The sequence below is a fragment of the Odontesthes bonariensis genome, chromosome 9, assembly GCF_027942865.1.
Source record: "Odontesthes bonariensis isolate fOdoBon6 chromosome 9, fOdoBon6.hap1, whole genome shotgun sequence".
NCBI classification, from domain to species: Eukaryota; Metazoa; Chordata; class Actinopteri; order Atheriniformes; family Atherinopsidae; genus Odontesthes; species Odontesthes bonariensis.
The window spans coordinates 26,383,786-26,409,104 of record NC_134514.1 but is presented as its reverse complement, the minus strand read 5'-3'; the positions used below and the strand labels follow the sequence as shown (position 1 = coordinate 26,409,104).

The 25,319-nt window shown below is 41.4% G+C and overlaps 3 protein-coding genes across 3 annotated transcripts; 2 read left to right on the top strand and 1 right to left on the bottom strand.

The window, feature by feature from the left end:
• Nucleotides 1–955: 955 nt before the first annotated feature.
• On the bottom strand, nt 956–3,788 carry LOC142388896 (uncharacterized). Its single transcript, XM_075474468.1, has 5 exons — nt 3,709–3,788; nt 2,877–2,978; nt 2,599–2,766; nt 2,354–2,470; nt 956–2,178 (listed from the first exon to the last, which is right to left on the bottom strand). Exons 1-5 carry the CDS (start codon nt 3,755–3,757, stop codon nt 1,208–1,210), a joined length of 1,407 nt encoding a protein of 468 aa, XP_075330583.1. The 5' UTR covers nt 3,758–3,788; the 3' UTR covers nt 956–1,207.
• Nucleotides 3,789–8,048: 4,260 nt separating this feature from the next.
• On the top strand, nt 8,049–10,498 carry LOC142388895 (uncharacterized). The gene is made up of 5 exons (XM_075474467.1): nt 8,049–8,123; nt 8,844–8,945; nt 9,056–9,223; nt 9,352–9,468; nt 9,647–10,498. The coding sequence occupies exons 1-5, from the start codon at nt 8,075–8,077 to the stop codon at nt 10,219–10,221; spliced, it is 1,011 nt and encodes a 336-aa protein (XP_075330582.1). The 5' UTR covers nt 8,049–8,074; the 3' UTR covers nt 10,222–10,498.
• Nucleotides 10,499–20,180: 9,682 nt separating this feature from the next.
• Nucleotides 20,181–24,927, top strand: tirap (toll-interleukin 1 receptor (TIR) domain containing adaptor protein). Its single transcript, XM_075474466.1, has 3 exons — nt 20,181–20,296; nt 21,007–21,615; nt 24,288–24,927. The coding sequence occupies exons 1-3, from the start codon at nt 20,290–20,292 to the stop codon at nt 24,476–24,478; spliced, it is 807 nt and encodes a 268-aa protein (XP_075330581.1). The 5' UTR covers nt 20,181–20,289; the 3' UTR covers nt 24,479–24,927.
• The last annotated feature ends 392 nt before the right edge of the window (nt 24,928–25,319 follow it).

Sequence of the window (25,319 nt, the reverse complement as noted above, 5' to 3'; positions counted from 1 at the left end):
TGTGTCAGTTGTAATCTAACCCTGTGTTATGGAATATATGATTCATAAAGTCTCCGTTGGCCTAATAGCCGGGTGAACACCGGCTATAAACATAGCCTAGCTTAACGTTTGCTATTCACAAAATACAACCAATAATAATGTTGAATCTTACTTGTGAAAAGTAATCCCCCGACCCTGTTCGCAATCGTCCGCCGATTTGCACAGGAATACGCCGCACAGTGCTCTGGCATGTTGAATACTCTATGGGTGTCTATGGGTAGGATGACCGGTCCAAGAATGATGTTTTTTGCAAGCAGTCTCCGGACACTGCTCTCAGACAACCATTTCTTGCCATTTCTGTGAGATATCATGATGTGTCTCTCCATTAATGAACATATCATTGATTATATTGATGTATGGCTCGAGTGAGGCCATTCTAACGTGCTTTGGACCATACCGTGGAACTTTCTGTAGCTTCCACTTTTGGTGCGAGGACCGGTCGGTTTCATCTTTCACCATGGAAACTGTCACTGAGGATCATGGGAACGCTAATACAGCCTTCATGCACGTATGCGTAGAATGTGCGCACGCAACACAAAGACACCGTGGGAAATGGGGAAACCAATAAGCCGAAAAAGTAAATTAGATTTATTATTTTGTTTTCCCTGTTTATTATTTGTCCTGCTTTGAGCTGAAAATAGGAAAACAAACACCAATATTAAATTTTGTGGTTAAACAGAAAAACGAAAGATTGACTCGGTTTTTCGTTTTTCTGTTTGCCAGATGATGGTTTTACTTTTATAGCACACATTGGAAAGTACCAAATGGTTCTTGAGTTTGATATCATTCTGCCAGATAACACCCATTAGATAAAAAGATCCACTGTCAAAACAAAAGCTTTATTGAAAGATGATCAACAGAAGTAACGACTGCAATGACTACATGGACAGAGAAGCAGAAAATGAAAATGAACGACTAAACTAATGGAATCTTATTAATATTCTCCTTCTATTGTTGTTGTTGATAAAAAAAAAATTATTAAAAAAAGCAATAATCTTGAAAATTAGAGTTGTTTCCTTCATTCTCGCAGTGACAGAAATGTCTGCAGCATGTCTGAATAAGTGCATTTTAAAGAGTAAAAAAGGTTTAAATCACGTTCTGTAACATTTGTATTTTATAGTTTTAGCAGTAAATAAAGATTGACGGAGAAAATTTTTCTGTGGGTTTCCTAGAAGGCAAAGATAAACAGTCCAAGCAGCAGATGGAGCAGGCTCAGCCTGATAGAACATCCATCACTGGTGGTTGTGGTGGTTGGTGCAGTGGTTGGTGCAGTGGTTGTGGTGGTTGTGGTGGTTGGTGCAGTGGTTGTGGTGGTGGTTGGTGCAGTGGTTGTGGTGGTGGTTGGTGCAGTGGTTGTGGTGGTGGTTGGTGCAGTGGTTGTGGTGGTTGGCGCAGTGGTTGTGGTGGTTGTGGTGGTTGGTGCAGTGGTTGTGGTGGTTGGTGCAGTGGTTGTGGTGGTTGGCGCAGTGGTTGTGGTGGTGGTTGGCGCAGTGATTGTGGTGGTGGTTGGCGCAGTGGTTGTGGTGGCGGTTGGCGCAGTGGTTGTGGTGGTGGTTGGTGCAGTGGTTGTGGTGGTTGGCGCAGTGGTTGTGGTGGTTGGTGCAGTGGTTGGTGCAGTGGTTGTGGTGGTGGTTGGTGCAGTGGTTGTGGTGGTGGTTGGTGCAGTGGTTGTGGTGGTTGGTGCAGTGGTTGTGGTGGTGGTTGGTGCAGTGGTTGTGGTGGTTGGCGCAGTGGTTGTGGTGGTTGGCGCAGTGGTTGTGGTGGTTGGTGCAGTGGTTGGCGCAGTGGTTGTGGTGGTTGGCGCAGTGGTTGTGGTGGTTGGTGCAGTGGTTGTGGTGGTTGGCGCAGTGGTTGTGGTGGTGGTTGGTGCAGTGGTTGTAGTGGTGGTTGGTGCAGTGGTTGTGGTGGTTGGTGCAGTGGTTGTGGTGGTTGTGGTGGTTGGTGCAGTGGTTGTGGTGGTTGGCGCAGTGGTTGTGGTGGTGACTGGACTGTTACACAAACTGGTGGTACAACAGGTTGGTCCACTGCTGATGGTACCAACATTTGTCATGAAAGGTAGAGTACCGAGACTGGAAGCTGCTGCACATGTGTTCTGAGTCACACAGCCCAGTGCTGGATATGTTGTGGATCCACTTGTTACTGAGGATTAAAAAGTACAGTTTAAACATACAAGTTATCTTTCTATTAAAAAAACTAAAAACAGCACAAAACAACATCAGGGTGTGGAACACTTTTCAGCTGCTGTGTTGAATTAGAAAATTAGAAACCAGATTCAAAGATTAGATTTTTAAAACTTTTCCAGATGAAAACTCACCAGTTGCTGAGAAGCAGGTGTTCTCTTGTCCTGAACACTGTATGGCAGCGCTGCATTGAGAGGTGGAGGGGTCACAGACAGCACACTGCAGACTGTTAGCTGGCTGAGGAGAAGGGACTGAAACACAGGAGATCAGAACAGGTCATTTCTGCAGGAGAGACGTGTTAAACACCCCAGAAAGCAAACACAATATCACTCTGAAGTTTTCTGGTCTGCACAGAGCAGCTCACACTGAGTGGACTTACAAGGTAGAGTTTGTGAGTTGCAGCCGTCTGTGTTGCAGCACTGAGCAGATGCTAATGCAGTTGCAAACCCCAAGCTGACTGAAAATGCCTGATTTCCTGTGATTGGACACTGGGAGGATGGAGCACAGTTCTTGAAGATCTGCTGTGCTGTAGATCCAGATGAAGTGGCTGTACAGTCAAAGTGCAGTTTGTTAATGTCGATGGAAATCACACATAAACTCGGAGTACATTTACTGTCCTTCGCTGGATATTAAAGTAGGACATGAGGATGAGAATACCTGTAATGGACGCTGTTATACACATTGTCTCTGAGTTGCACGTCTTTGGTACTGTTAGTGAACACTGCAGATTTGCACAGGCCTGACAGACCAGGGCTCCAGCTGTAATCAAGAGAATAATAGTGTTTGAAAAATCATGTCACATTTTTTATATATATATTTATTTATTCGGGCTGGGCGAGTTAACTCGTTATTATCGCGTAAACTTGTTAATAATTTAACGCCGCTAAGAATTTTATCGCGCATTAACGCAGGTTTTATTATTTATTTCATTATTGTAAAAGTCTGCTGCGGAACAGGAAAAGAAAGTAATTGGCGGATCCACCAAACATGGAGAAGGGTACGGAACTTTTACTCGGCCATTTTCATTTTAAAGTTCTTCCAGACGGCGGAGTCGACAGAACCAAAGTCATCTGTAAACACTGCCAAGTTGAATTGTATTCTCAGCGTAGTAGTTCTAGTCTAAAATATCACTTAAAGGCAAAACACACAACTGATAGCAGCAAGTCATTCAAGGAAGCAGACAGTGGAGCGAGGCTTCTACATCAAAACTACAAAAAAATGCTGATGTTAAAAGTGTGTTTGCACAACAAATGTTATGGCACTTTCATTCATATGGCAGCACATTTAAAATAAAACTAAATGCTAAAAGCTATACATTGAATTCATTTTTGGATTTTGCATACAAATGAGATTAATCGTGATTAATCAGGGAAATCATGTGATTAATTAGATTAAACATTTTAATCGTTGCCCAGCCCTAATATATATATACACATAACTCTTTACTTCCTGCATTAGCTGTTATAGAAACAACTTAAAGTGGAGTTACCTGTGCTGCAGAGAGCCCAGATGAGAGTCAGGGTAAGAATCAGCTTCATTGTGATGAATAGGTGAGAACTTCTGCTCCTGGATGATGATGCTACACCTCAGCAGCGCTACAATTTATATGCTGCACATGTGACCTCATCAACTGGGTGTATTCTCATCCTGATCTTTCATATAAACTCGTCCTCTTTCTACTGAAGCTAACACACCTTAACACACCTTTATTAAGTTCGTCAACAGGTTTTCATATCAGATGGTTCACACTAACAATAGAAAAATAACTTGAATACTCCCATTCATCCCTCCTGAACAGGTTTTCAAATATTTTTTTAATTGCTCTTTTGCCTTTGAGTCGTGTTGCACAAGATGAACAAGAAGTATTGATGACTCTACGTCAGAGTGACGCTCTTTAGATATTTCTGTGCTCTTCTTCCATCAGCCTTTAAACTTCTATAGATAAGTTTTTCCGTCCCGAAAAACATCCTGAAAGCATCTGATTGTGAAATGTCTTCATCACATTAGAGCATGTCAGAAAGAGATTTCAGTATATTTGGTGACTGGAGGTGGATTTTATGTTTAAAGAATTTTTTATGCTCACACGAAGCTCTGCTTTTTATTCCTCTTCTTAATTTAGAGTATTCAGATTAGTCCAATTCAGTGTGTCAGCGTTACATTTTTTCACTTTATCCTGAACCAATTTCCTGTTTGTATTCATCAGTATTTTTCAAACAGTCTGATGATAGAAATAATGATGTTTTCAACCTGGACTTTATTTGTATATCTCTGTTACGATGTGTGATCCTCATACAGAAATATGAAAAATCTATCAAGTATATGAATAGGTTTTCAAGTGCTTTCATAAAAACAATTAATTCTGCTGAGTTCAATTTATACTTATTCATCTGAAGGATTTCACAGTTTTGAACTCAAGACAAACAAAACTGTTTCTACAGGCTTCTTATGCACGTGATTGCTCTGGTAACAAGGTAGTTTGGATTATGCCGGTGTAAATGCTAAATAATATACATTGTTCTTTAAAAAAAAAAAATTAAAAATAAATCAACTTAAGAGGAAATACAACCTTTCAAGAAAAGCTTTTCTCAGGTTTAAGCAATGGGCCTCATGTGTCAGGTTTTTGGTGTGGGGAAGGTAGGACACGGATGCGGACTTTTTCCAAAAGGAAAACTTGGATTTATTACACAAGACAAAAACAAAGTTCAAACGAGAGGCGTTGCTTAGCCGGATTAAAAAAACTAACTGTGACAAAATAAACAAAGAACTTGGCATGGCATAAATAAATACTTAACTGAATATAGCCGTGGCTTCGTGGCATGAGGGGTCAAAATCAAGGCACGATATCATGGTAGGTAGGGTAACAAGGTAAGGGGGTAAAGATCCAACAAACAAACAGGGGAGACAGGAGACTAAATAGAGGGCTGGGAGTGATTGGAGAGTGAGTACAGCAGGTGACAATGAGGGCAGGTGACGTGAATGAAACTAATGACCTGAGTGAAGGAAGTGAGGGGAAAAACAATGGCAAAACCTAAAACTCAAAACCAAGACATGAACTGAACACAAAAACGTAACCTAAACATAGAACTAAAAACAAGAGTCCCATGGCGTGACATCATGCAACAACCGTTGGAGTGATTTACGAGAATTTGCGCATTCAACCATTTTTTCGTATTTTACGTTTTCTTTCAGGTACGAACAGAATTTATGAGTGATCCAGATCTGTCGTAGGAGTTTCCTAAAATAGTCCGGTGTTATTCCGATCAAGTTTGCTTGACTAATGGATTGTATATTTAATTACTATGAAGCAAACATAAATAAATATCTACATTATACCCCATAATGATGCTGACATTATTCTGTTTGACTTAAATTATGCACTAATTGAAGGTTAATTTGACTCTGTATATAACAATGTCAATGGGAAGCGTGACCAGCAGCTGACTTGCTTCTTTTGGATGCCTTACCGCGTCAGGCTCTTGGAAGAGAGCGAGTGTTCCGAGACCGTGCAGACAGACGAATGGCTGACATCCCGATTTAGATTGCCAAGGACTGTGCTGCTGCAAATATGCAGCTTGCTGGAGCCACAACTCTAGAGAGAAACACACCGACCAAACCCAATTCCACCACAAGTCCAGGTCCTCACCACCCTTGGATTTTTGGCTACTGGAACCTTTCAGAGGGAGATCGGAGACAGATTGGGTGTTTCCCAGTCCTGAGTGAGTCTCCCCTTGGTCATCATACTCTCACCAGTTTATCACGCATTAACGTACGGCGTGTACGAAAGGGATTGTTCATTAGGCAGGACTGTCGCTGTTTTTTCATAATGGCTCTGAAGCAGAGGCATTTTATTTTATGACATGTCTGTTACCTGGCCACGTTAGATCATGTGCTGTAAGGCATCAGTGTCCTGTAGTTATATCTAAATTGGATGAAACTATTCCATTGTTTAATCACAGCATCCCGAGGCACCTCTGTTGCTGAATTTCAGTTTACTTTATAAACCACGAAAAGGAAATCTTGTAAAAGCAAAGTTAAAAAAGGCAAGAGTCACAATTTGATGAAAGCGTGAGACACAGAAACGGGTGAAGTTGATAGTATTCCAAAAAGTTATCTTTATTGAGGACTTGCACTCACAAACATCACCTGTGGAGTGGACTGAAAGAGGTAGGCAGCAAACTCATAGGTGAGCTCAGGCACAGGACACAGGTAATCCAAATAAACACTTAAGGATATATCCAAAATGTAAAGCGTAATCCAAGACTTAATCCAAAAAACACAAGACAATAGTTTAACTATGAACACCAGAATAACCACTGTTAATGCTAACAATCTGGCAAAGAAATGGGGAAGCAAACCAAGTATTTATAGATGGAAGATAATTAAGACACTATAGAAAACTGGTGTGTCAGGGCAGCATGGCATCCCCTCCTCCTGCTGGTAGAAGGAAAATACAGGAAACATTAAGCAGGCCCTGGAGTAGCAGCTGTGGCTAAGAACAGAAAGAAGTAGGAGAGAAGAGACAATTATAACAAGACTTAGAACTGGACATAATGGATTAAATAAAAACCTATATATGATAGGAAAACATCAATCAGGGAAATGTGAGTGTGGGGAAGATGAAACAATTGAACATGTTATGATATATTGTAGGAATTATTCAGGCTCAGAGAAATAATTTAATTAGAAATCTTAGTAGGATGAAAATGAAATTGGATATAGTAGATTTATTGCAAAAAGAATCAGGAAACAGAGGATATCAGGTTATTTTTTATTATTCAAAACAGTGTAGGTTGTATAATAGAATTTAGTATATATAAAGTATATAAATGAGGGTATATGAGTAGAGGCTATGTAAATGTGTAGGCAAATGTAGATATAAGGGTGTATATGTGAGTGTATGTGTATGTGTATATATATATATATATATATATACTTATGCAATCACGTGCATAAGAAGCCTGTAGAAACAGTTTTGTTTGTCTTGAGTTTAAAACTGTGAAATCCTTCAGATGAATAAGTATAAATTGAACTCAGCAATTGTTTTTATGAAAGCACTTGAAAACCTATTCATATACTTGATAGATTTTTCATATTTCTGTATGAGGATCACACATCGTAACAGAGATATACAAATAAAGTCCAGGTTGAAAACATCATTATTTCTATCATCAGACTGTTTGAAAAATACTGATGAATACAAACAGGAAATTGGTTTAGGATAAAGTGAAAAAATGTAACGCTGACACACTGAATTGGACTAATCTGAATACTCTAAATTAAGAAGAGGAATAAAAAGCAGAGCTTCGTGTGAGCATAAAAAATTCTTTAAACATAAAATCCACCTCCAGTCACCAAATATACTGAAATCTCTTTCTGACATGCTCTAATGTGATGAAGACATTTCACAATCAGATGCTTTCAGGATGTTTTTCGGGACGGAAAAACTTATCTATAGAAGTTTAAAGGCTGATTGAAGAAGAGCACAGAAATATCTAAAGAGCGTCACTCTGACGTAGAGTCATCAATACTTCTTGTTCATCTTGTGCAACCCGACTTAAAGCAAGACGCAAAAGTGCGATACAAATATTTGAAAACCTGTTCAGGAGGGATGAATGGGAGTATTCAAGTTATTTTTCTATTGTTAGTGTGAACCATCTGATATGAAAACCTGTTGACGAACTTAATAAAGGTGTGTTAAGGTGTATTAACTTCAGTAGAAAGAGGACGAGTTTATATGAAAGATCAGGATGAGAATACACCCAGTTGATGAGGTCACATGTGCAGCATATAAATTGTAGCGCTGCTGAGGTGTAGCATCATCATCCAGGAGCAGAAGTTCTCACCTGTTCATCACAATGAAGCTGATTCTTACCCTGACTCTCATCTGGGCTCTCTGCAGCACAGGTAACTCCACTTTAAATTGTTTTTATAACAGCTAATGCAGGAAGTAAAGAGTTATGTGTATAAATATATTAGGGCTGGGGAACGATTAAAATGTTTAATCTAATTAATCACATGATTTCCCTGATTAATCTCATTTGAATGCAAAATCCAAAAATGAATTCAATGTATAGCTTTTAGCATTTAGTTTTATTTTAAATGTGCTGCCATATGAATGAAAGTGCCATAACATTTGTTGTGCAAACACACTTTTAACATCAGCATTTTTATGTAGTTTTGATGTAGAAGCCTCGCTCCACTGTCTGTTTCCTTGAATGACTTGCTGCTATCAGTTGTGTGTTTTGCCTTTAAGTGATATTTTAAACTGGAACTACTACGCTGAGAAGACAATTCAACTTGGCAGTGTTTACAGATGACTTTGGTTCTGTCGACTCCGCCGTCTGGAAGAACTTTAAAATGAAAATGGCCGAGTAAAAGTTCCGTACCCTTCTCCATGTTTGGTGGATCCGCCAATTACTTTCTTTTCCTGTTCCGCAGCAGACTTTTACAATAATGAAATAAATAATAAAACCTGCGTTAATGCGCGATAAAATTCTTAGCGGCGTTAAATTAATAACAAGTTTACGCGATAATAACGAGTTAACTCGCCCAGCCCGAATAAATAAATATCCATATAAAAAATGTGACATGATTTTTCAAACACTATTATTCTCTTGATTACAGCTGGAGCCCTGGTCTGTCAGGCCTGTGCAAATCTGCAGTGTTCACTAACAGTACCAAAGACGTGCAAGTCAGAGACAATGTGTATAACAGCGGCCATTACAGGTATTCTCATCCTCATGTCCTACTTTAATATCCAGCGAAGGACAGTAAATGTACACCGAGTTTATGTGTGATTTCCATCGACATTAACAAACTGCACTTTGACTGTACAGCCACTTCATCTGGATCTACAGCACAGCAGATCTTCAAGGACTGTGCTCCATCCTCCCAGTGTCCAATCACAGGAAATCAGGCATTTTCAGTCAGCTTGGGGTTTGCAACTGGATTAGCATCTGCTCAGTGCTGCAACACAGACGGCTGCAACTCACAAACTCTACCTTGTAAGTCCACTCAGTGTGAGCTGCTCTGTGCAGACCAGAAAACTTCAGAGTGATATTGTGTTTGCTTTCTGGGGTGTTTAACACGTCTCTCCTGCAGAAATGACCTGTTCTGATCTCCTGTGTTTCAGTCCCTTCTCCTCAGCCAGCTAACAGTCTGCAGTGTGCTGTCTGTGACCCCTCCACCTCTCAATGCAGCGCTGCCATACAGTGTTCAGGACAAGAGAACAACTGCTTCTCAGCAACTGGTGAGTTTTCATCTGGAAAAGTTTTAAAAATCTAATCTTTGAATCTGGTTTCTGATTTTCTAATTCAACACAGCAGCTGAAAAGTGTTCCACACCCTGATGTTGTTTTGTGCTGTTTTTAGTTTTTTTTTTAATAGAAAGATAACTTGTATGTTTAAACTGTACTTTTTAATCCTCAGTAACAAGTGGATCCACAACATATCCAGCACTGGGCTGTGTGACTCAGAACACATGTGCAGCAGCTTCCAGTCTCGGTACTCTACCTTTCATGACAAATGTTGGTACCATCAGCAGTGGACCAACCTGTTGTACCACCAGTTTGTGTAACAGTCCAGTCACCACCACAACCACTGCGCCAACCACCACAACCACTGCACCAACCACCACAACCACCACAACCACTGCACCAACCACCACAACCACTGCACCAACCACCACTACAACCACTGCACCAACCACCACCACAACCACTGCGCCAACCACCACAACCACTGCACCAACCACCACAACCACTGCGCCAACCACCACAACCACTGCGCCAACCACTGCACCAACCACCACAACCACTGCGCCAACCACCACAACCACTGCGCCAACCACCACAACCACTGCACCAACCACCACCACAACCACTGCGCCAACCACCACAACCACTGCACCAACTACCACAACCACCACAACCACCAGTGATGGATGTTCTATCAGGCTGAGCCTGCTCCATCTGCTGCTTGGACTGTTTATCTTTGCCTTCTAGGAAACCCACAGACAAATTTTCTCCGTCAATCTTTATTTACTGCTAAAACTATAAAATACAAATGTTACAGAACGTGATTTAATCCTTTTTTACTATACACTTTAAAATGCACTTATTCAGACATGCTGCAGACATTTCTGTCACTGCGAGAATGAAGGAAACAACTCTAATTATCAAGATTATTGCTTTTTTTAATAATTATTATTTTTTTTGATCAACAACAACAATAGAAGAAGAATATTAATAAGATTCCATTTGTTTAGTCGTTCATTTTCATTTTCTGCTTCTCTGTCCCTGTATTCATTGCAGTCGTTACTTCTGTTGACCATCTTTCAATAAAGCTTTTGTTTTGACAGTGGATCTTTTTATCTAATGGGTGTTATCTGGCAGAATGATATCAAACTCAAGAACCATTTGGTACTTTCCAATGTGTGCTATAAAAGTAAAACCAACACAGATGTTAAAAGATGGACCGTGTATCATCTGTTCATTCAATTGTTCCATTCATCTGGCAAACAGAAAAACGAAAAACCGAGTCAATCTTTCGTTTTTCTGTTTAACCAAAAAATTTAATATTGGTGTTTGTTTTCCTATTTTCAGCTCAAAGCAGGACAAATAATAAACAGGGAAAACGAAATAATAAATCTAATTTACGTTTTCGGCTTATTGGTTTCCCCATTTCTCACGGTGTCTTTGTGTTGCGTGCGCACATTCTACGCATACGTGCATGAAGGCTGTATTAGCGTTCCCATGATCCTCAGTGACAGTTTCCATGGTGAAAGATGAAACCGACCGGTCCTCGCACCAAAAGTGGAAGCTACAGAAAGTTCCACGGTATGGTCCAAAGCACGTTATAATGGCCTCACTCGAGCCATACATCAATATAATCAATGATATGTTCATTAATGGAGAGACACATCATGATATCTCACAGAAATGGCAAGAAATGGTTGTCTGAGAGCAGTGTCCGGAGACTGCTTGCAAAAAAACATCATTCTTGGACCGGTCATCCTACCCATAGACACCCATAGAGTATTCAACATGCCAGAGCACTGTGCGGCGTATTCCTGTGCAAATCGGCGGACGATTGCGAACAGGGTCGGGGGATTACTTTTCACAAGTAAGATTCAACATTATTATTGGTTGTATTTTGTGAATAGCAAACGTTAAGCTAGGCTATGTTTATAGCCGGTGTTCACCCGGCTATTAGGCCAACGGAGACTTTATGAATCATATATTCCATAACACAGGGTTAGATTACAACTGACACAAGAATGCTATTGTAGAAATAATGCAAATATTGGTGGTATAACATTGACCAGCATATTTTACAGATGACACAGGCTGTTTATTCACATGTAATTCTTTCATCCTAACAAACGTAAGATACCTCTCATGTCTCAGATCCACCCCACTTACTTGTCGAATCTCCCGTTTTTATTTTGAAGGTTTCCCAAAGACAAAGATATGAGGAAGAAGTCGGAAGTTGCTTTGAGGAGGGAACGTCTATGAGCCATCTTCCCACTCAGTTTGGTACTCTGGTGGAAAATGCTCTGGTCTACATTTGCAGGGTCCGGCAGATTCTGAGAAATCTAATAAAGACAAATTTGTATCAATCCTGATATAGATTTTTATTTCTTCTGAGATATATGTAGATATAGATATTATTTTTTTCTGATATATAACTTCTGTCTATTGTGTTTTATCTTATATGTATAATGTATTATTTCTTCAAAGCCCATTATGGAGCTCCCCCTACAGGCTTGGAGGTAATGTACGGTTACACTGTCGTAAATACAACACCCTTTAGCTTTCACGTTTCACGTTTGCAGACATCCCAAGTCTCCCGGCAGTTCCGGGAGTCTCCCTGATATTGATAGTTAATCACGGATGCCCGCGAGTGAGATAAAATATCCTGGATTTTAGACTATGCGAGGGCGTGTCCTTTGTTTTTTCAATGCGAGTGAGAGCGTGCAGGCAATACAATAACTCGTGCACCACGCGCGTTTCGACTGCACAGGCACGAGAGTCTCTATTATGAGGAGAGGGAAAACTGGCGGCTATTTCCGGGTGGTACTGCACTCTAGGGGCGCCAACGAAGCAGTGCAGAGCACGCCGAACTCTATGGTGGTACTATGAAATCCACCTTAGATGCAGCCATTGCTTTTGATAGAATTTTTTATATTTTTTCATTTTAATTTTCCTAAAGGCAGGATAAATTATCCTTTCAAACGGCACTTGGTTTGATTTTTTAGACTCACTAGATTTGTTTAAAATACACATTTATTGTCAGTATTGCATCCCGAGTGACGTCACGCATGTGGCATCACTTTACGGCATGGTCAGTCCTAGCGCTGAGCTAGCAGAGAGGGGTTAGCTCAAATAGTTACAGATTTCAGCACAGCCCTTTTACATACTCTCTGACTAGCCTCTGGTTTAGCTTTGGTTGTTGTTAGCGGCACCAGGTTAGCACTCTGGCACAGTGGACGAGTGCCGTAAAGCAGCCGGTCGTAATCAGCCGTGCGTTCTTCAGATTCCGTTAGCTAGATGCTAGCGGATACTGACTCGCAAATGCCAGACCTGTAAGAAAACAGAAAGCTATAACTCCCAGGTTATTGTACTTTCGATATAAATCCACATCCCTCTGTCAGAAATCACAGTATTATTTTCAGGTTTCAGCCGCTAGCGGGGACATTTTTTGAGTTATTAGCGCCAGCCCTACAGTCCCTGACAAAAGTCTTGTCGCTTAGGTACAAGTTGACCTTAAGTGCCCCTCAAATATATGTCTAATCAACTTTTTGTTACAAAAAATGGCTAATTTCAATCCTAACAGCTTTTGAAATAATGTTTTGGAGCCAAATGAAACTGCTGAAAAGCATTCTAACGTTTACAGCTTGGTAAAGCCCACTGAGTCAGTTTTTGCAAAGACAAAAGTCTTGTCACCTTGTCATATGATGTCCCCAATCCTAGATTACAGCCACACCTGTGATCAATAATTGATAAATCAATTAGTGGGTGTGTTTTAAAAAGAACCCCAGCACACCAGACCTTCACATCAACTGCAACTTGACCTCTGACAACATGCCTAAGATTCACCCTGAGACCAAAGCGTTGATTATCAAGAGGCTGAAGACCAGATCCACTGCTGAGGTGGCTGACACCTTCAATGTGTCTCAGCGTCAAGTACAAAGAATAAGAAAAAGATTTGAAAAGACTGGAGATGTTTTTGACAAGTCCAGCTCCGGCAGACCCCGCAAGACAACTGCTCGGGAGGACCGTTTGTTGGTTCGAAAATCCAAGGCCAGCCCCTTTTCCACTGCAGCAGAGCTCCACCAGGCCTGGTAACCTCAAGTCCCTGTGTCAACCAGAACAGTTTGTAGAATTCTGTCTCGAAATGGCCTCCATGGTCAAGTCAGTGTCCAGAAACCAGCACTAAACAAAAGGCAATTAAAAAAACGTGTGGCCTTTGCCAAGGCCCACAGCCTGCTAAAAGGATGGACGCTGGAAAAGTGGCAGAAGGTGGATTTCTCAGATGAATCTTCGGTTGAATTACATCACAGCCGCCGCAAATATTGCAGGAAACCTACTGGTGCCCGCATGGATCCAAGATTCACCCAGAAAACAGTTAAGTTTGGTGGCGGAAAAATCATGGTCTGGGGTTACATCCAGTATGGGGGTGTGCGAGAGATTTGCAGGGTGGAAGGCAACATCAATAGCCTAAAATATCAAGAAGTACTAGCTACCTCTTACATTCCCAACCATAAAAGGGGTCAAATTTTGCACCAGGATGGTGCTCCATCGCATACTTCCATCTCTACATCAAGGTTACTCAAGGCGAAGAAGATCAAGGTGCTCCAAGACTGGCCAGCCCAGTCACCAGACATGAACATTATTGAGCATGTCTGGGGTAGAATGAAAGAAGAAGCATGGAAGACCAAACCAAAGAATCTTGATGAACTCTGGGAGGCATGTAAGACTGCATTCTTTGCTATTCCTGATGACTTCATCAATAAATTGTATGAATCCTTGTCGAACCGCATGGACGCAGTCCTTCAAGCTCATGGAAGTCATACAAGATATTGAATATGGATCTCACAGCACCACTACTTAATTCACTGATGTTATGCAACATATTTTTGTATTTGAAGTAAATTATTTGTTCAATTTTCACATTACTATCTGTAGGCGACAAAACTTTTGTCTTGTCAAAATCTGACCTTTCTGTGTTCATTAAATGATCAATCTTTCTTCAGTGAAGTAAATTTATTTTAGTATATTAAACATTATTTGGGAGGGTTTTAGCTTTCATATGAGCCATTTCTAAAACCAATGGATTAATTAAAAGTCAGGTTATAAGCTGTTGTTTCTACAAAATGGATAAGTGAACAAGACTTTTGTCAGGGACTGTATGGAAAATGGTCATTCTGCACTGGCTCGCCAGCGCCCCCAGACAAAATCAACTGAACTGCAGCCAAATTTTTTATAATGGGGCGAATAGGAAGTGGAACGGCTGTCTGTAAAAGGGCTGTGGAGAGAGGGGTGTGGGGTATGGCGTGATCTTTGTGCCACCAGGTTGAGCGCGCAGTGACACTGATTTGAGGGCACAGATCTATCTGAAGGAACAATAATTTTAAGCATGTGCGTATGAATCTCACACACGCTCGTTCATAGGTGCTCGGACACGCGCTCAACTCTGAAAAACTGCTCGCTCTGCTCGCTCGCGGCTCTGTCTCTGCGCTCGCAACTCTAAAGGCGGTAGCATGGTTGCCGCGTCTGTCACGGCGGTATCGCACCGTGACGTCAAAATGACGTATCAGGCATGGCGCTTCCCTTGAAAAGACGGCGCAGCGCGTTGTCGTGCACCAGTCGATTTTTGTAACTTGGCGGCGCCGAGCACAACGAACCGGATGGACCGATGTGAGACCAGGCTCAGTGAGGAGGTGCGTTTGTACAGGCAGCTGTACGAAACTGCAGTGAAACAGCACAGGGACCACGTAAACTCCCCAAACTGGTGCACAGAGATTGGCAGAACTTTCGGGAAAGAGGGAGAGTTCTGTAAGAATGTGTGGAAGAAGCTACGGGACAGATACTTAAAGGCAAAGAAGAGGGCAGAGACTCTGTTGATGCCGGGGGCTTCAAACTTTCACCTCTATTAACTGAATTAAAAAATTAAAATGATCCAAAAACTGCAGCAGTATCATTAATTACAGTATTCTTGCTCTTGACAGCGGCATTGTTTTCTTCTCCACTTTCGTGGTTGTAGAGTAGAGGTAACCTTCACGTAGCAGCGCCACCTCTGTGACGGCGAAAATTGCAACTACTGGCGCGCAACGACTTGCGCCACTATATAGGGTCCTATGGCGGGCACGAACTCGTGACGTCATCAACACCGCTCGCGCGAGCAGACGCGGCAACCATGCTAGAGCCTTTAGTTGTATGTAAATGAGCCACGCCACCAGCCAATCACAGACTGGTAGTTTTCACAGACTGGTATTTGTGTGATAAATAATAAAAAAAATAAAGAGGAAGAATTGTAATAATCATGTTAGTTGGGTGCTAGCTAGTTACTGATTACTGTTGTAGGGTGTCAGGTAGGGGTGGGCGGTATGCACGGTATCATACCTTATGCGGTATTTTTCACCAACGGTAGGGATTTTTTTGCCATACCTTATACCGCAATAGCTCATGAGTCCTGTAGATGGCAGTAATGCAAAGTTTTGAACATCCGCTTGGATATGCCGGGCGACAGTAATCGCAAGACAAGGTAACACGAGTAATTTGTTTTACCACCTGCGGGCTAACCATGCTCCGGAATATGAAACGAGTCAAAGCCGGTGTTCTGTCGACTTCTCCTACTTGTCGAGATTTGCTACTTTGTGGTTTTGCGCATGCGCCGAGCCGATTTTCTAAGTTTCGTTTTCACGCCCATAATGTTTTGCTACCCTGCGTCTCAGCTGGTGTGTAACGGTAACATCCTCAAAATCCTGATTATTTTCTCTTTTGGAAGACATGCAAAGTAATAAAACACTTATCGTATTAACAAGCAGTTAGCTTAACATGCACAAATGGGGTGTCTGAAACATGACGCATATTTGAGCATGTTGAATAAGTGGATGGCGCCTATGAAAGTTACGTTATCCAAGAGGCAGCGGCTTTTCTCTCACAGAGTTTATTTGAAGAAATGTACCCTTTCTTATTTTTTTAAATATAAATATAATGTATATATTTTTTATGTTTCCTGTGTTTTCTGTTTTGCACAATACATTTAATTTAATATTGCTGCAAACATCCTGATTGAAAGTGTTTATTTGGTGCTATGGTAACCACTGAGAAACTGTTCTGTTGTAATTTATATACAAAAGTACCATACCGTGATATATACCGTATACCGTCAGTGGCTCAAATTTTACCGGGGTATACATTTTAGGCCATACCGCCCAGCCCTAGTGTCAGGGATAGGTCACAAATATTTTAGAGAAAGAAACCTAACATCAACTTTTTTATTTGTTTTATATACAGGACACTGGTGGACAACTTTGTGGAGTGGTCTGAACAGAATCACCTGAGGCTGAACGTCAGCAAGACCAGAGAGATGGTGATCGACTTCAGGAGGAAGAAGAAGACGCCTTCACAGCCACTGAAGATCAAGGGGGAGGTGGTGGAGGAGGTGGATGACTACAAATACCTGGGAGTGGTGATCGGCAACAGACTGGACTGGGCATCCAACACTGACGCTGTGTGCAAGAAGGGGATGAGCAGACTTTATTTCCTAAGGAAGCTGAGATCCTTCAATGTGTGCAGCAGGATGTTGGAGACCTTCTACCACAGTGTTGTTGCCGGTGCCATTTTCTTTGCTGCTGTGTGTTGGGGAAGCAGCATCAGAGCCAGCGACTCTAACAGGCTGGACAAAATCATCAGGAAAGCTGGCTCTGTACTGGGACAAAAATTAGAGTCACTGGAAACCGTGGTGGAGAGGAGGATACGGAAGAAGCTGTTATCTATCATGGATAACATACAGCACCCTCTCCACCACACAGTGGACAGACAGCGGAGCACCTTCTCACACAGACTGCTTCAGCTCCGCTGTCGAAGGGACAGATACAGGAAATCTTTCCTGCCACATGGCATCACCCTGTACAATAACAGTTAAGTGTCATTATGGTATCTCAATACCATAACTGCATAACCCTATGCACTTTGATGTACATATATTTTTATTTATTTATTTTATTTTTATTATATTTTATTTTATTTATTTTATTTCTATTCTTATTCTTACTGTCTGTACGCTGCTACTGCAAAATAATTTCCCAGCTGGGATGAATAAAGTAGTTCTATTCTATTCTATTCTATTCTATTCTATGTATTTTTAATGCTTCTTCCACTCCCTGCTGCAATGCTTTTATTTGATGTAAAGCACTTTGAATTGTTTTGTACATGAAATGTGCTATACAAATAAATATGATTTGATTTTGATTTGATCAAAATCTAAAACGGTAGAAAAATAAAACTACACCAGCTTAGGAAATTAAATGTTTGAAGTATTGAAGTGGTTGTTTTTACCTTGTAAGTTATGAACTATAGCAGCTGACCCACAGTGGGTTTTTTTAAACTTTTAAACTTTAAACTGATCAATTGTGTTATTGGTTTAATCTGTAACGGTTACTGGTTTGACAAAAAAATATAACATCTTGTTTAATTCCTTTAGGGTGATGGTAGAAGTTCAATTGAGTCTGCACTGCAGACTCTGCAGTGATTGGCTGGTGGTGTGGCACATACAACTTAGAGTTGCGAGCGCAGAGACAGAGCCGCGAGCGAGCAGAGTGAAGGTGCTAGCATGGTTGACGCGTCTGTCACGGCGGTGGCGGACCGTGACGTCAAAATGACGTATCAGGCATGGCGCTTCCCTTGAAAAGACGGCGCAGCGCGTTGTCGTGCACCAGTAGATTTTTGTAACTTGGCGGCGCCACCAAGGAAAAACCGGATGGACCGTTGTGAGACCGGCTCAGTGAGGAGGTGCGTTTGTACAGGCAGCTGTACGAAACTGCAGTGAAACAGCACAGGGAGCATGTAAACTCTCAAAACTGCTGCACAGAGATGGGCAGAACTTTGGGGAAAGAGGGAGAGTTCTGTAAGAATGTGTGGAAGAAGCTTCGGGACAGATGCGTGAAGGAAAGAAGAGGGCAGAGACTCAAAAAGTGGTGATGCCAGGGGTTTCAGACCGTCACCTCTTTTAACTGAATTAAAAAATTTAAATAATCCGAATACTGCAGCAGTATCATTAATGACAGTGTTCCTGCTCTTCATTGTTTTCTTCTCCACTTTCGTGGTTGTAGAGTAGCGGTAACCTTCACGTAGCAGCGCCACCTCTGTGACGGAGAAAATTGCAACTACTGGCGCAACGACTTGCGCCACTATATTTGGCGGGCACAAACTCGTGACGTCATCAACACCGCTCGCGCTAGCAGACGCGGCAACCATGCTAGAGCCATAAGCCGTTCGAGCGAGCAGTTTTTCAGAGTTGAGCGCGTGTCCGAGCACCTATGAACGAGCGTGTGTGAGATTCATATGCACACGCTTAAAATGATTGTTCCTTCAGATAGATCTGTGCCCTCAAATCAGTGTCACTGCACGCTCAACCTGGTGGCACAAAGATCACGCCATAATTTAGCTGACTAAACCAATCAGCGCGCCCTCTGACAAGCAGTCGCCCTGAACGCTGGTTGAACAGAGCATCGCTTTGGACAGATACGCACAGGTTCCCCCCGCCTGCACGCACTCACTCGCGTTGAAAAAAAAACAAAAAAACACTCCCTCGAATAGTCTAAAATATTTTATCCGACTCGCGGGCATCCGTGATTAACTATCAATATCAGGGAGACTCCCGGAACTTCCGGGAGACTTGGGATGTCTGCCAACTGTACAAATTTAAATAGAAACAGGATGCAGTGATTTAAAAATGACTTAAGTCTTCAATTATTTTGAAAAGTGATAAAAATCCAACATTATAATAAATAAAAAAATGCCTTATATTCTTAATTTGATGCAACATGTTTGTGTCTGGGAACTATGGCCAACACTTGCAGTGGATTTGAAAGCTATTAGCTGATCAGCTAAAGCTAAATAGGCCCATATATGGTACTGTAAACCACCAAACTGTTATAAATGGGTGACACGTCTAGACCGCCCACAGAGTTCAGGGTTGACTGTGGTCTGGCGCTGTCGTTTTGAAAAAAAGGAAAGGGTTGTCTGGATGGTAACATAATAAAACTTATTGTTAAAAGAATATGTAATATGAATATGAAATTTCGACCAATCAAACCAAAGGACTGTTATTCTCTCCACCTCAGTCCAAAATTAAACGCACTAAGGCCAAGAGAAGGCAGCATCTCTGGATTTTAAGGGGGAAAAAGGTTTGATACGCATCTAATTAAAGTTAGACAAATATATAGAATAGAAATGTCTAAATTTCATAGATTCTTTTAGACGTTTAAATTTTAATGACTGCTTACAAACGGAAGACAAGTCAGTGTCTAATTTTGCGTAACAGGAAGACACTCTCGATGAGGTTGACTGAACACCATTTTATACTCAGGATAAGTATACCTTAAGATTTACATTAGCAGTGGAAGATCCCCTTCTCCTTTCTGTAACCACTTCTTCAAAGTAGAGCGACATTTAGAGAGAAAAGTATTCAAGGGAAAAAAGAAATGCCTTTTAAAAAAAAAAGTGAACATCACCCAGATAATCTGGTATATACTGAATATATTTTAGTTGTATTTATTTTTCCTTATAATTGTTTTGACCGATGGGTCACATGTTTGCTCAGCGAGGCATAAATTCTGAGGGAGTTTGCATTTTAAAGTTGATTGCACATGCATGGGCGTCCCTTTCTGCAACTTCCCCCTTTTCTGATTGTGATGTCAGAGACTTTTCTGCTGTCTGTTGAGCTGCTGTCTGTGAGGGATGTGTCTGTAGCAAGAGAAAATCTTGCTAATGGAGCATTAACTACGCATTTACTGGAGGCATTCTGGAGAGGAGGTGAACAGACATGGTGGTATTAACAACATGCATGGTAAGTCAAGGTGGTAAACCTTACCAGGATGTTTTTTTTTTTAATATATTTGAGTTGCGTCATATCTGTAACAAGTGCATGATCCCTCACTCGTTCGTTAGCTTTTTCTTGGGCCGGATGTGAACTGATCAGAACGACACAAGTCAGCTTGACACAATGTGAATCCTGATTCCACTGCTCAGATCGCTGCTTTTAGCTGGGCTTGGAGAGATTCATAAATATTGATAACCGGGAGTTCACGTGAAAGGCAAACTGCACTTGAAATTCCACTGCTGTCCACAGGAAGGGCCAGAGTCAGATCTTCTTCCTTTGGAGAGTTATGTCCATTTATGTATGGGGTCACCAATCTGTGGATGTTTTATTGGCCAGACAGACAATGCCCAATTTTGATACTTTAGTGTGCTGGGACAAAAGCTGAATGAAGTACAAAAGGACAAACCTATTCAAAAGGCCGGCCAAGTCCTGGATCACTAGAACCTGTGGCCTCTAATAATGAACAGATTCTAAAACTCTCTACACAGCATTTTGGGAAGTAAGAGAAGGAAATTATGTCTAAATGCTCCTCCTTCTGCAGAGCTAGAAACTTATTTTTATCATTTTACAACTTCCACATTCTTGTGTCATTTTCCTGCAGGGACGATACACTCCCTCTGCCTCTGAAAATGTGCGGCCAAGTCAGAGTTATATTCCGCTTGTCCTTTATCTTTCAGCAAGGCTCTGGAAGCTTTTGAAATCACGAAGAACGTCCTCAACGCAATGTGAGAGAGAAGGCAGAGTAACCCAGAACTCTGTGGCATCGGTCAGCAGTGGATCGTCGTCTTCACCTGCGTCGCAGCTGAGTTCATCGTCATCCGGGACAACCCCGCCGAAACCCCAGCAGATACAGACTGCATTGAGTTCTCAGCTGAGATGGAAAAGAAAATATGACGTGTTTGTGTGCCACAGCTCTGCCCACAGAGACATCGAAGAGGCCACGCGTCTGGTCTTGTTCCTTGAAGCTGCGCCCCACAGTTTCAGGTGTTTTCTATGGCAGAGGGACACTTGTCCGGGAGGTGCTATTTCTACAGAGTTTTGCGAGGCTGTGCAGAACAGCCACATACGGGCTCTGCTTATCACTCCCAGCTTTGTGCATGATGATTGGTGCAATTACATGATGCACCAGGCTCTGGCAGAGGGGCCCATGTCCAACAGGATGATTCCCATGCTTCAGAATCTGTCGCACTCGCAGTACCCTCACGAACTGAAGTTCTACTACTACATTGATCTGAGCAAGAACCCAGACCATGGCTACAGTGTTGTCAGCAAGACTGTGCTCAGGTGTAAGTAACTGAAAACATTGCATGTGCAGTCCTACAACTATGAAACATGTTGAAATCTGCATTGATTCATATTTGGTTCCCTTTGCTGTTGCACAGCTATTTCCCTCGGGATACATAAAGCTTCTTGAATCTTGAATCTTAAGCTTCAGAAAATAAGGGGACCGTATGGAATGACTCAAAACATTTTTGGAGGGAAAAAACCCCATCTTTAAAGGGGAACTGCGGTATTTTCAACATTAAGCCTCTTTTCTGAGTCGTCTGCAATGTTTTAGAACCCCCCTCACCGCTTTTTTGATGTTTACTGCTGTCTCCGGTATTTGCCTAATTTTGATTCTTCTCAACCTGCTTCAGAATGGCAAGTCATGCGCATGTCTAGAAAGTAGTGCTGGGCGGTATGACCAAAAATACATATCAGGGTATTTTTTCACGGTATCACTTTCACGCTATCATTTTTTTCATGCATAATTAGGTGTTCACAGCATTTTCTACAGATTGAGAACAGAATTAAAAATAAAAATAAAAATTCTTCAAAATAATTCCTTCGTTAATAATTGGTCACACAGAACTTTATTGTATTAATGTTCACATCTTCATTGTAAACAAATTAATAACATGGCTAATTACACTGGTCGGACTGTTCAGCTCTGTTTCAGACTGATACCTCCGGTTCAGGCTGGTCCTCATCCTCAACACGCACGTCTCTTTTTCAATCGTGGAAAATATTTTTCAATACTCATCTGGATTGAAGCAGCAAACATTCAGTGTAAGAGTTTAAAAAAACCTACTTTATTTGATTCACAGCTGCTAGTGTTTAGACCTCGACAACCAGGGTTGCCAACTTTTCTAAAAACCTTGGAGTGAGATTTCAGCGGGTCGGTTCACAACACGCCTCTCAGAAGTTGCACAGTACAGATATATATATATATATATCTGTGTAGATATGATGTAGATACATGTATACATTTTATGAATATGCAATAGTCCAGAGTGTGGGGCCTTCCTCAAGAAAATTTTGCATTTCTTAAATGCAATTTCTTCCATTCTAGTCGATTTTAGGGTCACTAGTTAGACATGGCAAATCCTAAATTCACTTGAAACGAATAACACTACATTGCTGTGTTGTGAGACAGCGCTGCGTTACCAATCAGATTTCGCCTTGGCATACCGTCGTCACTGATGTACCGACTGACGTATCGACTGACGTACCGACTGACTTAATGACAGGCCGTTTCCAGCGAATCAACAACCAGAGAGGGATCAGACAATCTGCTGCAAGGCGTAATAATGGTGTTGACATTGGTGGGGACATAATTTGCCACTCCACCACCACCTAAGGTTGAGGTACACCTCATTTGTGTGGGGGGTCTGGGGGTCCTCCCCCAGAAAATTTTGTATTTCTTAGATGCAATTTCCTGCATTTTAACCAATTCTGTGGTGAATAATGGCAAATCCCATCTGATTCACAGCACTCTATACCACTCTAGCACCATAATGGCAAGATTGAGAATTGATTTTTTTTATGCAAGTCACTCAAGTTTCTGGTGACTTCAACATTATCACAGGCCCAGGCAGACATTGCCACAGTAAGATGTTTTACTATTACATGTGTTTCTGAAAGTTTGGGTGCTGCAGTTGTAGTGCATTTTGTATAAAATATTAACTGATGAAGTTTTGAAAGTGCACACTGCAAAGATAAGTGTGAAAAGTGTGAACAATAAAAGTGGAAATGTACAATTTTTGAAAAATGTAGGAGATGACTACTTAGCATTACCAACAAGCATTTATTAGCTTTGACCAGTTCCCACAAAAAATAAAACACCAGTAGTCAAAAGATTAAGATTAAGGAGACACGCGGTATGCACGGAGGGGAGGGGCTGTGTGTGTGTGTGTGTGTGTGTGTAGGCTATGTGAGAGAGACGAGTGACTGACAGAGACGGAGGGAGAGCAGGGAAAGGAAATGCAGCTTAACGAATATGAGTACTTTTTTAAATAGCGTTAAAAATAGACAGTGTCGCGCAACGCAGCGTTCCCCCCGTTGTGTAATCAAATACACCTGTATGGCGGTATATTAAAAATTCATATCATAATGAAATTATAAACCGGTATTCGGTGTGAACCGGTATACCGCCCAGCACTACTAGAAAGGTCCGTAAAAGCACCATAAACGTCCGTTTTCAAAATAATCAACTCACCGGAGTGGTTACTGGTGTGCACTGGTAATCCATATCAAATTTCGTGGCGAAAAGTTGCTTCTGTCGTGTTTTATTTGACATTTTGTACTGGATGTTCGTTGATATTACTCCGCCACCGCTAAGAAAATAGTGCAAGCATGAACGAGCTGCCAAATAAAACACGACAGAAGCAACTTTTCGCAACGAAATTTGATATGGATTACCAGTGCACACCAGTAACCACTCCAGTGAGTTGATTATTTTGAAAACGGACGTTTATTGTGCTTTTACGGACCTTTCTAGTCATGCACATGACTTGCCATTCTGAAGCAGGTTGAGAAGAATCAAAATTAGGCAAATACCGGAGACAGCAGTAAACATCAAAAAAGCGGTGAGGGGGGTTCTAAAACATTGCAGACGACTCAGAAAAGAGGCTTAATGTTGAAAATACCGCAGTTCTCCTTTAATGTTCTTTTTTCTTCTTTTCATTTTCCTTCCCAGACCTGGAGAACCTGGTTAAAAACGAGATGAAACTTGCCGACAACTCGGGCAGCTATGGCGGATGTCGACATGGAGTCAGCTCACAAGAAGGAAAGCTGTCTTTGTACGACCCCGCTGGGACTTCTGTTCCACTGGAGGAGATGCAGACCAGAGATGAAAGCTACAGTGGCATTCGCTGCGATCGTAATTGATTAAATATGTTGAAGTCCGAGAGGCTCGACATGGGAAAAAACACTGCTGCTATTGACTGAAGTCACTTCACAGACCCTCTTGTCACATCATGCATTGATCTGAAGGGAATTTAAGCTGCAGAGACTTTATTAGACTTCTTAGTGCGTTTCCAAAACTGGGAGTGTGTTTATGGTGTCCACACAGTGAACAACGAGCCTTTCTTGCTTCACATCACAAGGGGGAGTTATTTGCTGCATCAGCCACAGAGAAATATGGCGTGTGCTTTTACGAAACTTTAAATACACTGGAAAAAATGCCCCTCCAAAAATAAGTTAAAAAAACAGCAAATACAAGACGTTTTTTGCTTGAAATAAGCAAAAACAATCTGCCAGTGGAACCAGTGAAAATCGGCTTGTCAAGATTTTTTGAAATAAGATGTGATATTTAGGACTTTTGAGATAAAAGTGATCTGGAAATTAGCTTAAAAAACTCTTCAAATGTCAAAAAAAGCTTGTTTCATATGATATGTGACTCAAAACAATTTGTTTTCAAGACTTTTTCATTTAACAAGATATTCAAGATGTATTGTCTTCAAACAAGTCCCTATATCTTGCTGAAACAGTACTTGTTAGGCAGGTGTGTCTTATATTAAGTGTAATGAGATATTTTGACTGGAAATGAGACAAATATACTTGGTAAGACTTAGATTTTTTCCAGTGTACCCATTCATAACAGGCTGCCCACTTAGACCGGGCTTTCAGGGCCAATAACAAAGAGAGAACTTTATGTTCTAATTTTGACAAAGTAAATCTTAATTGGAGCTTTCTGTCAGTCTGATAGCTTGGGGATATTAATAATTCT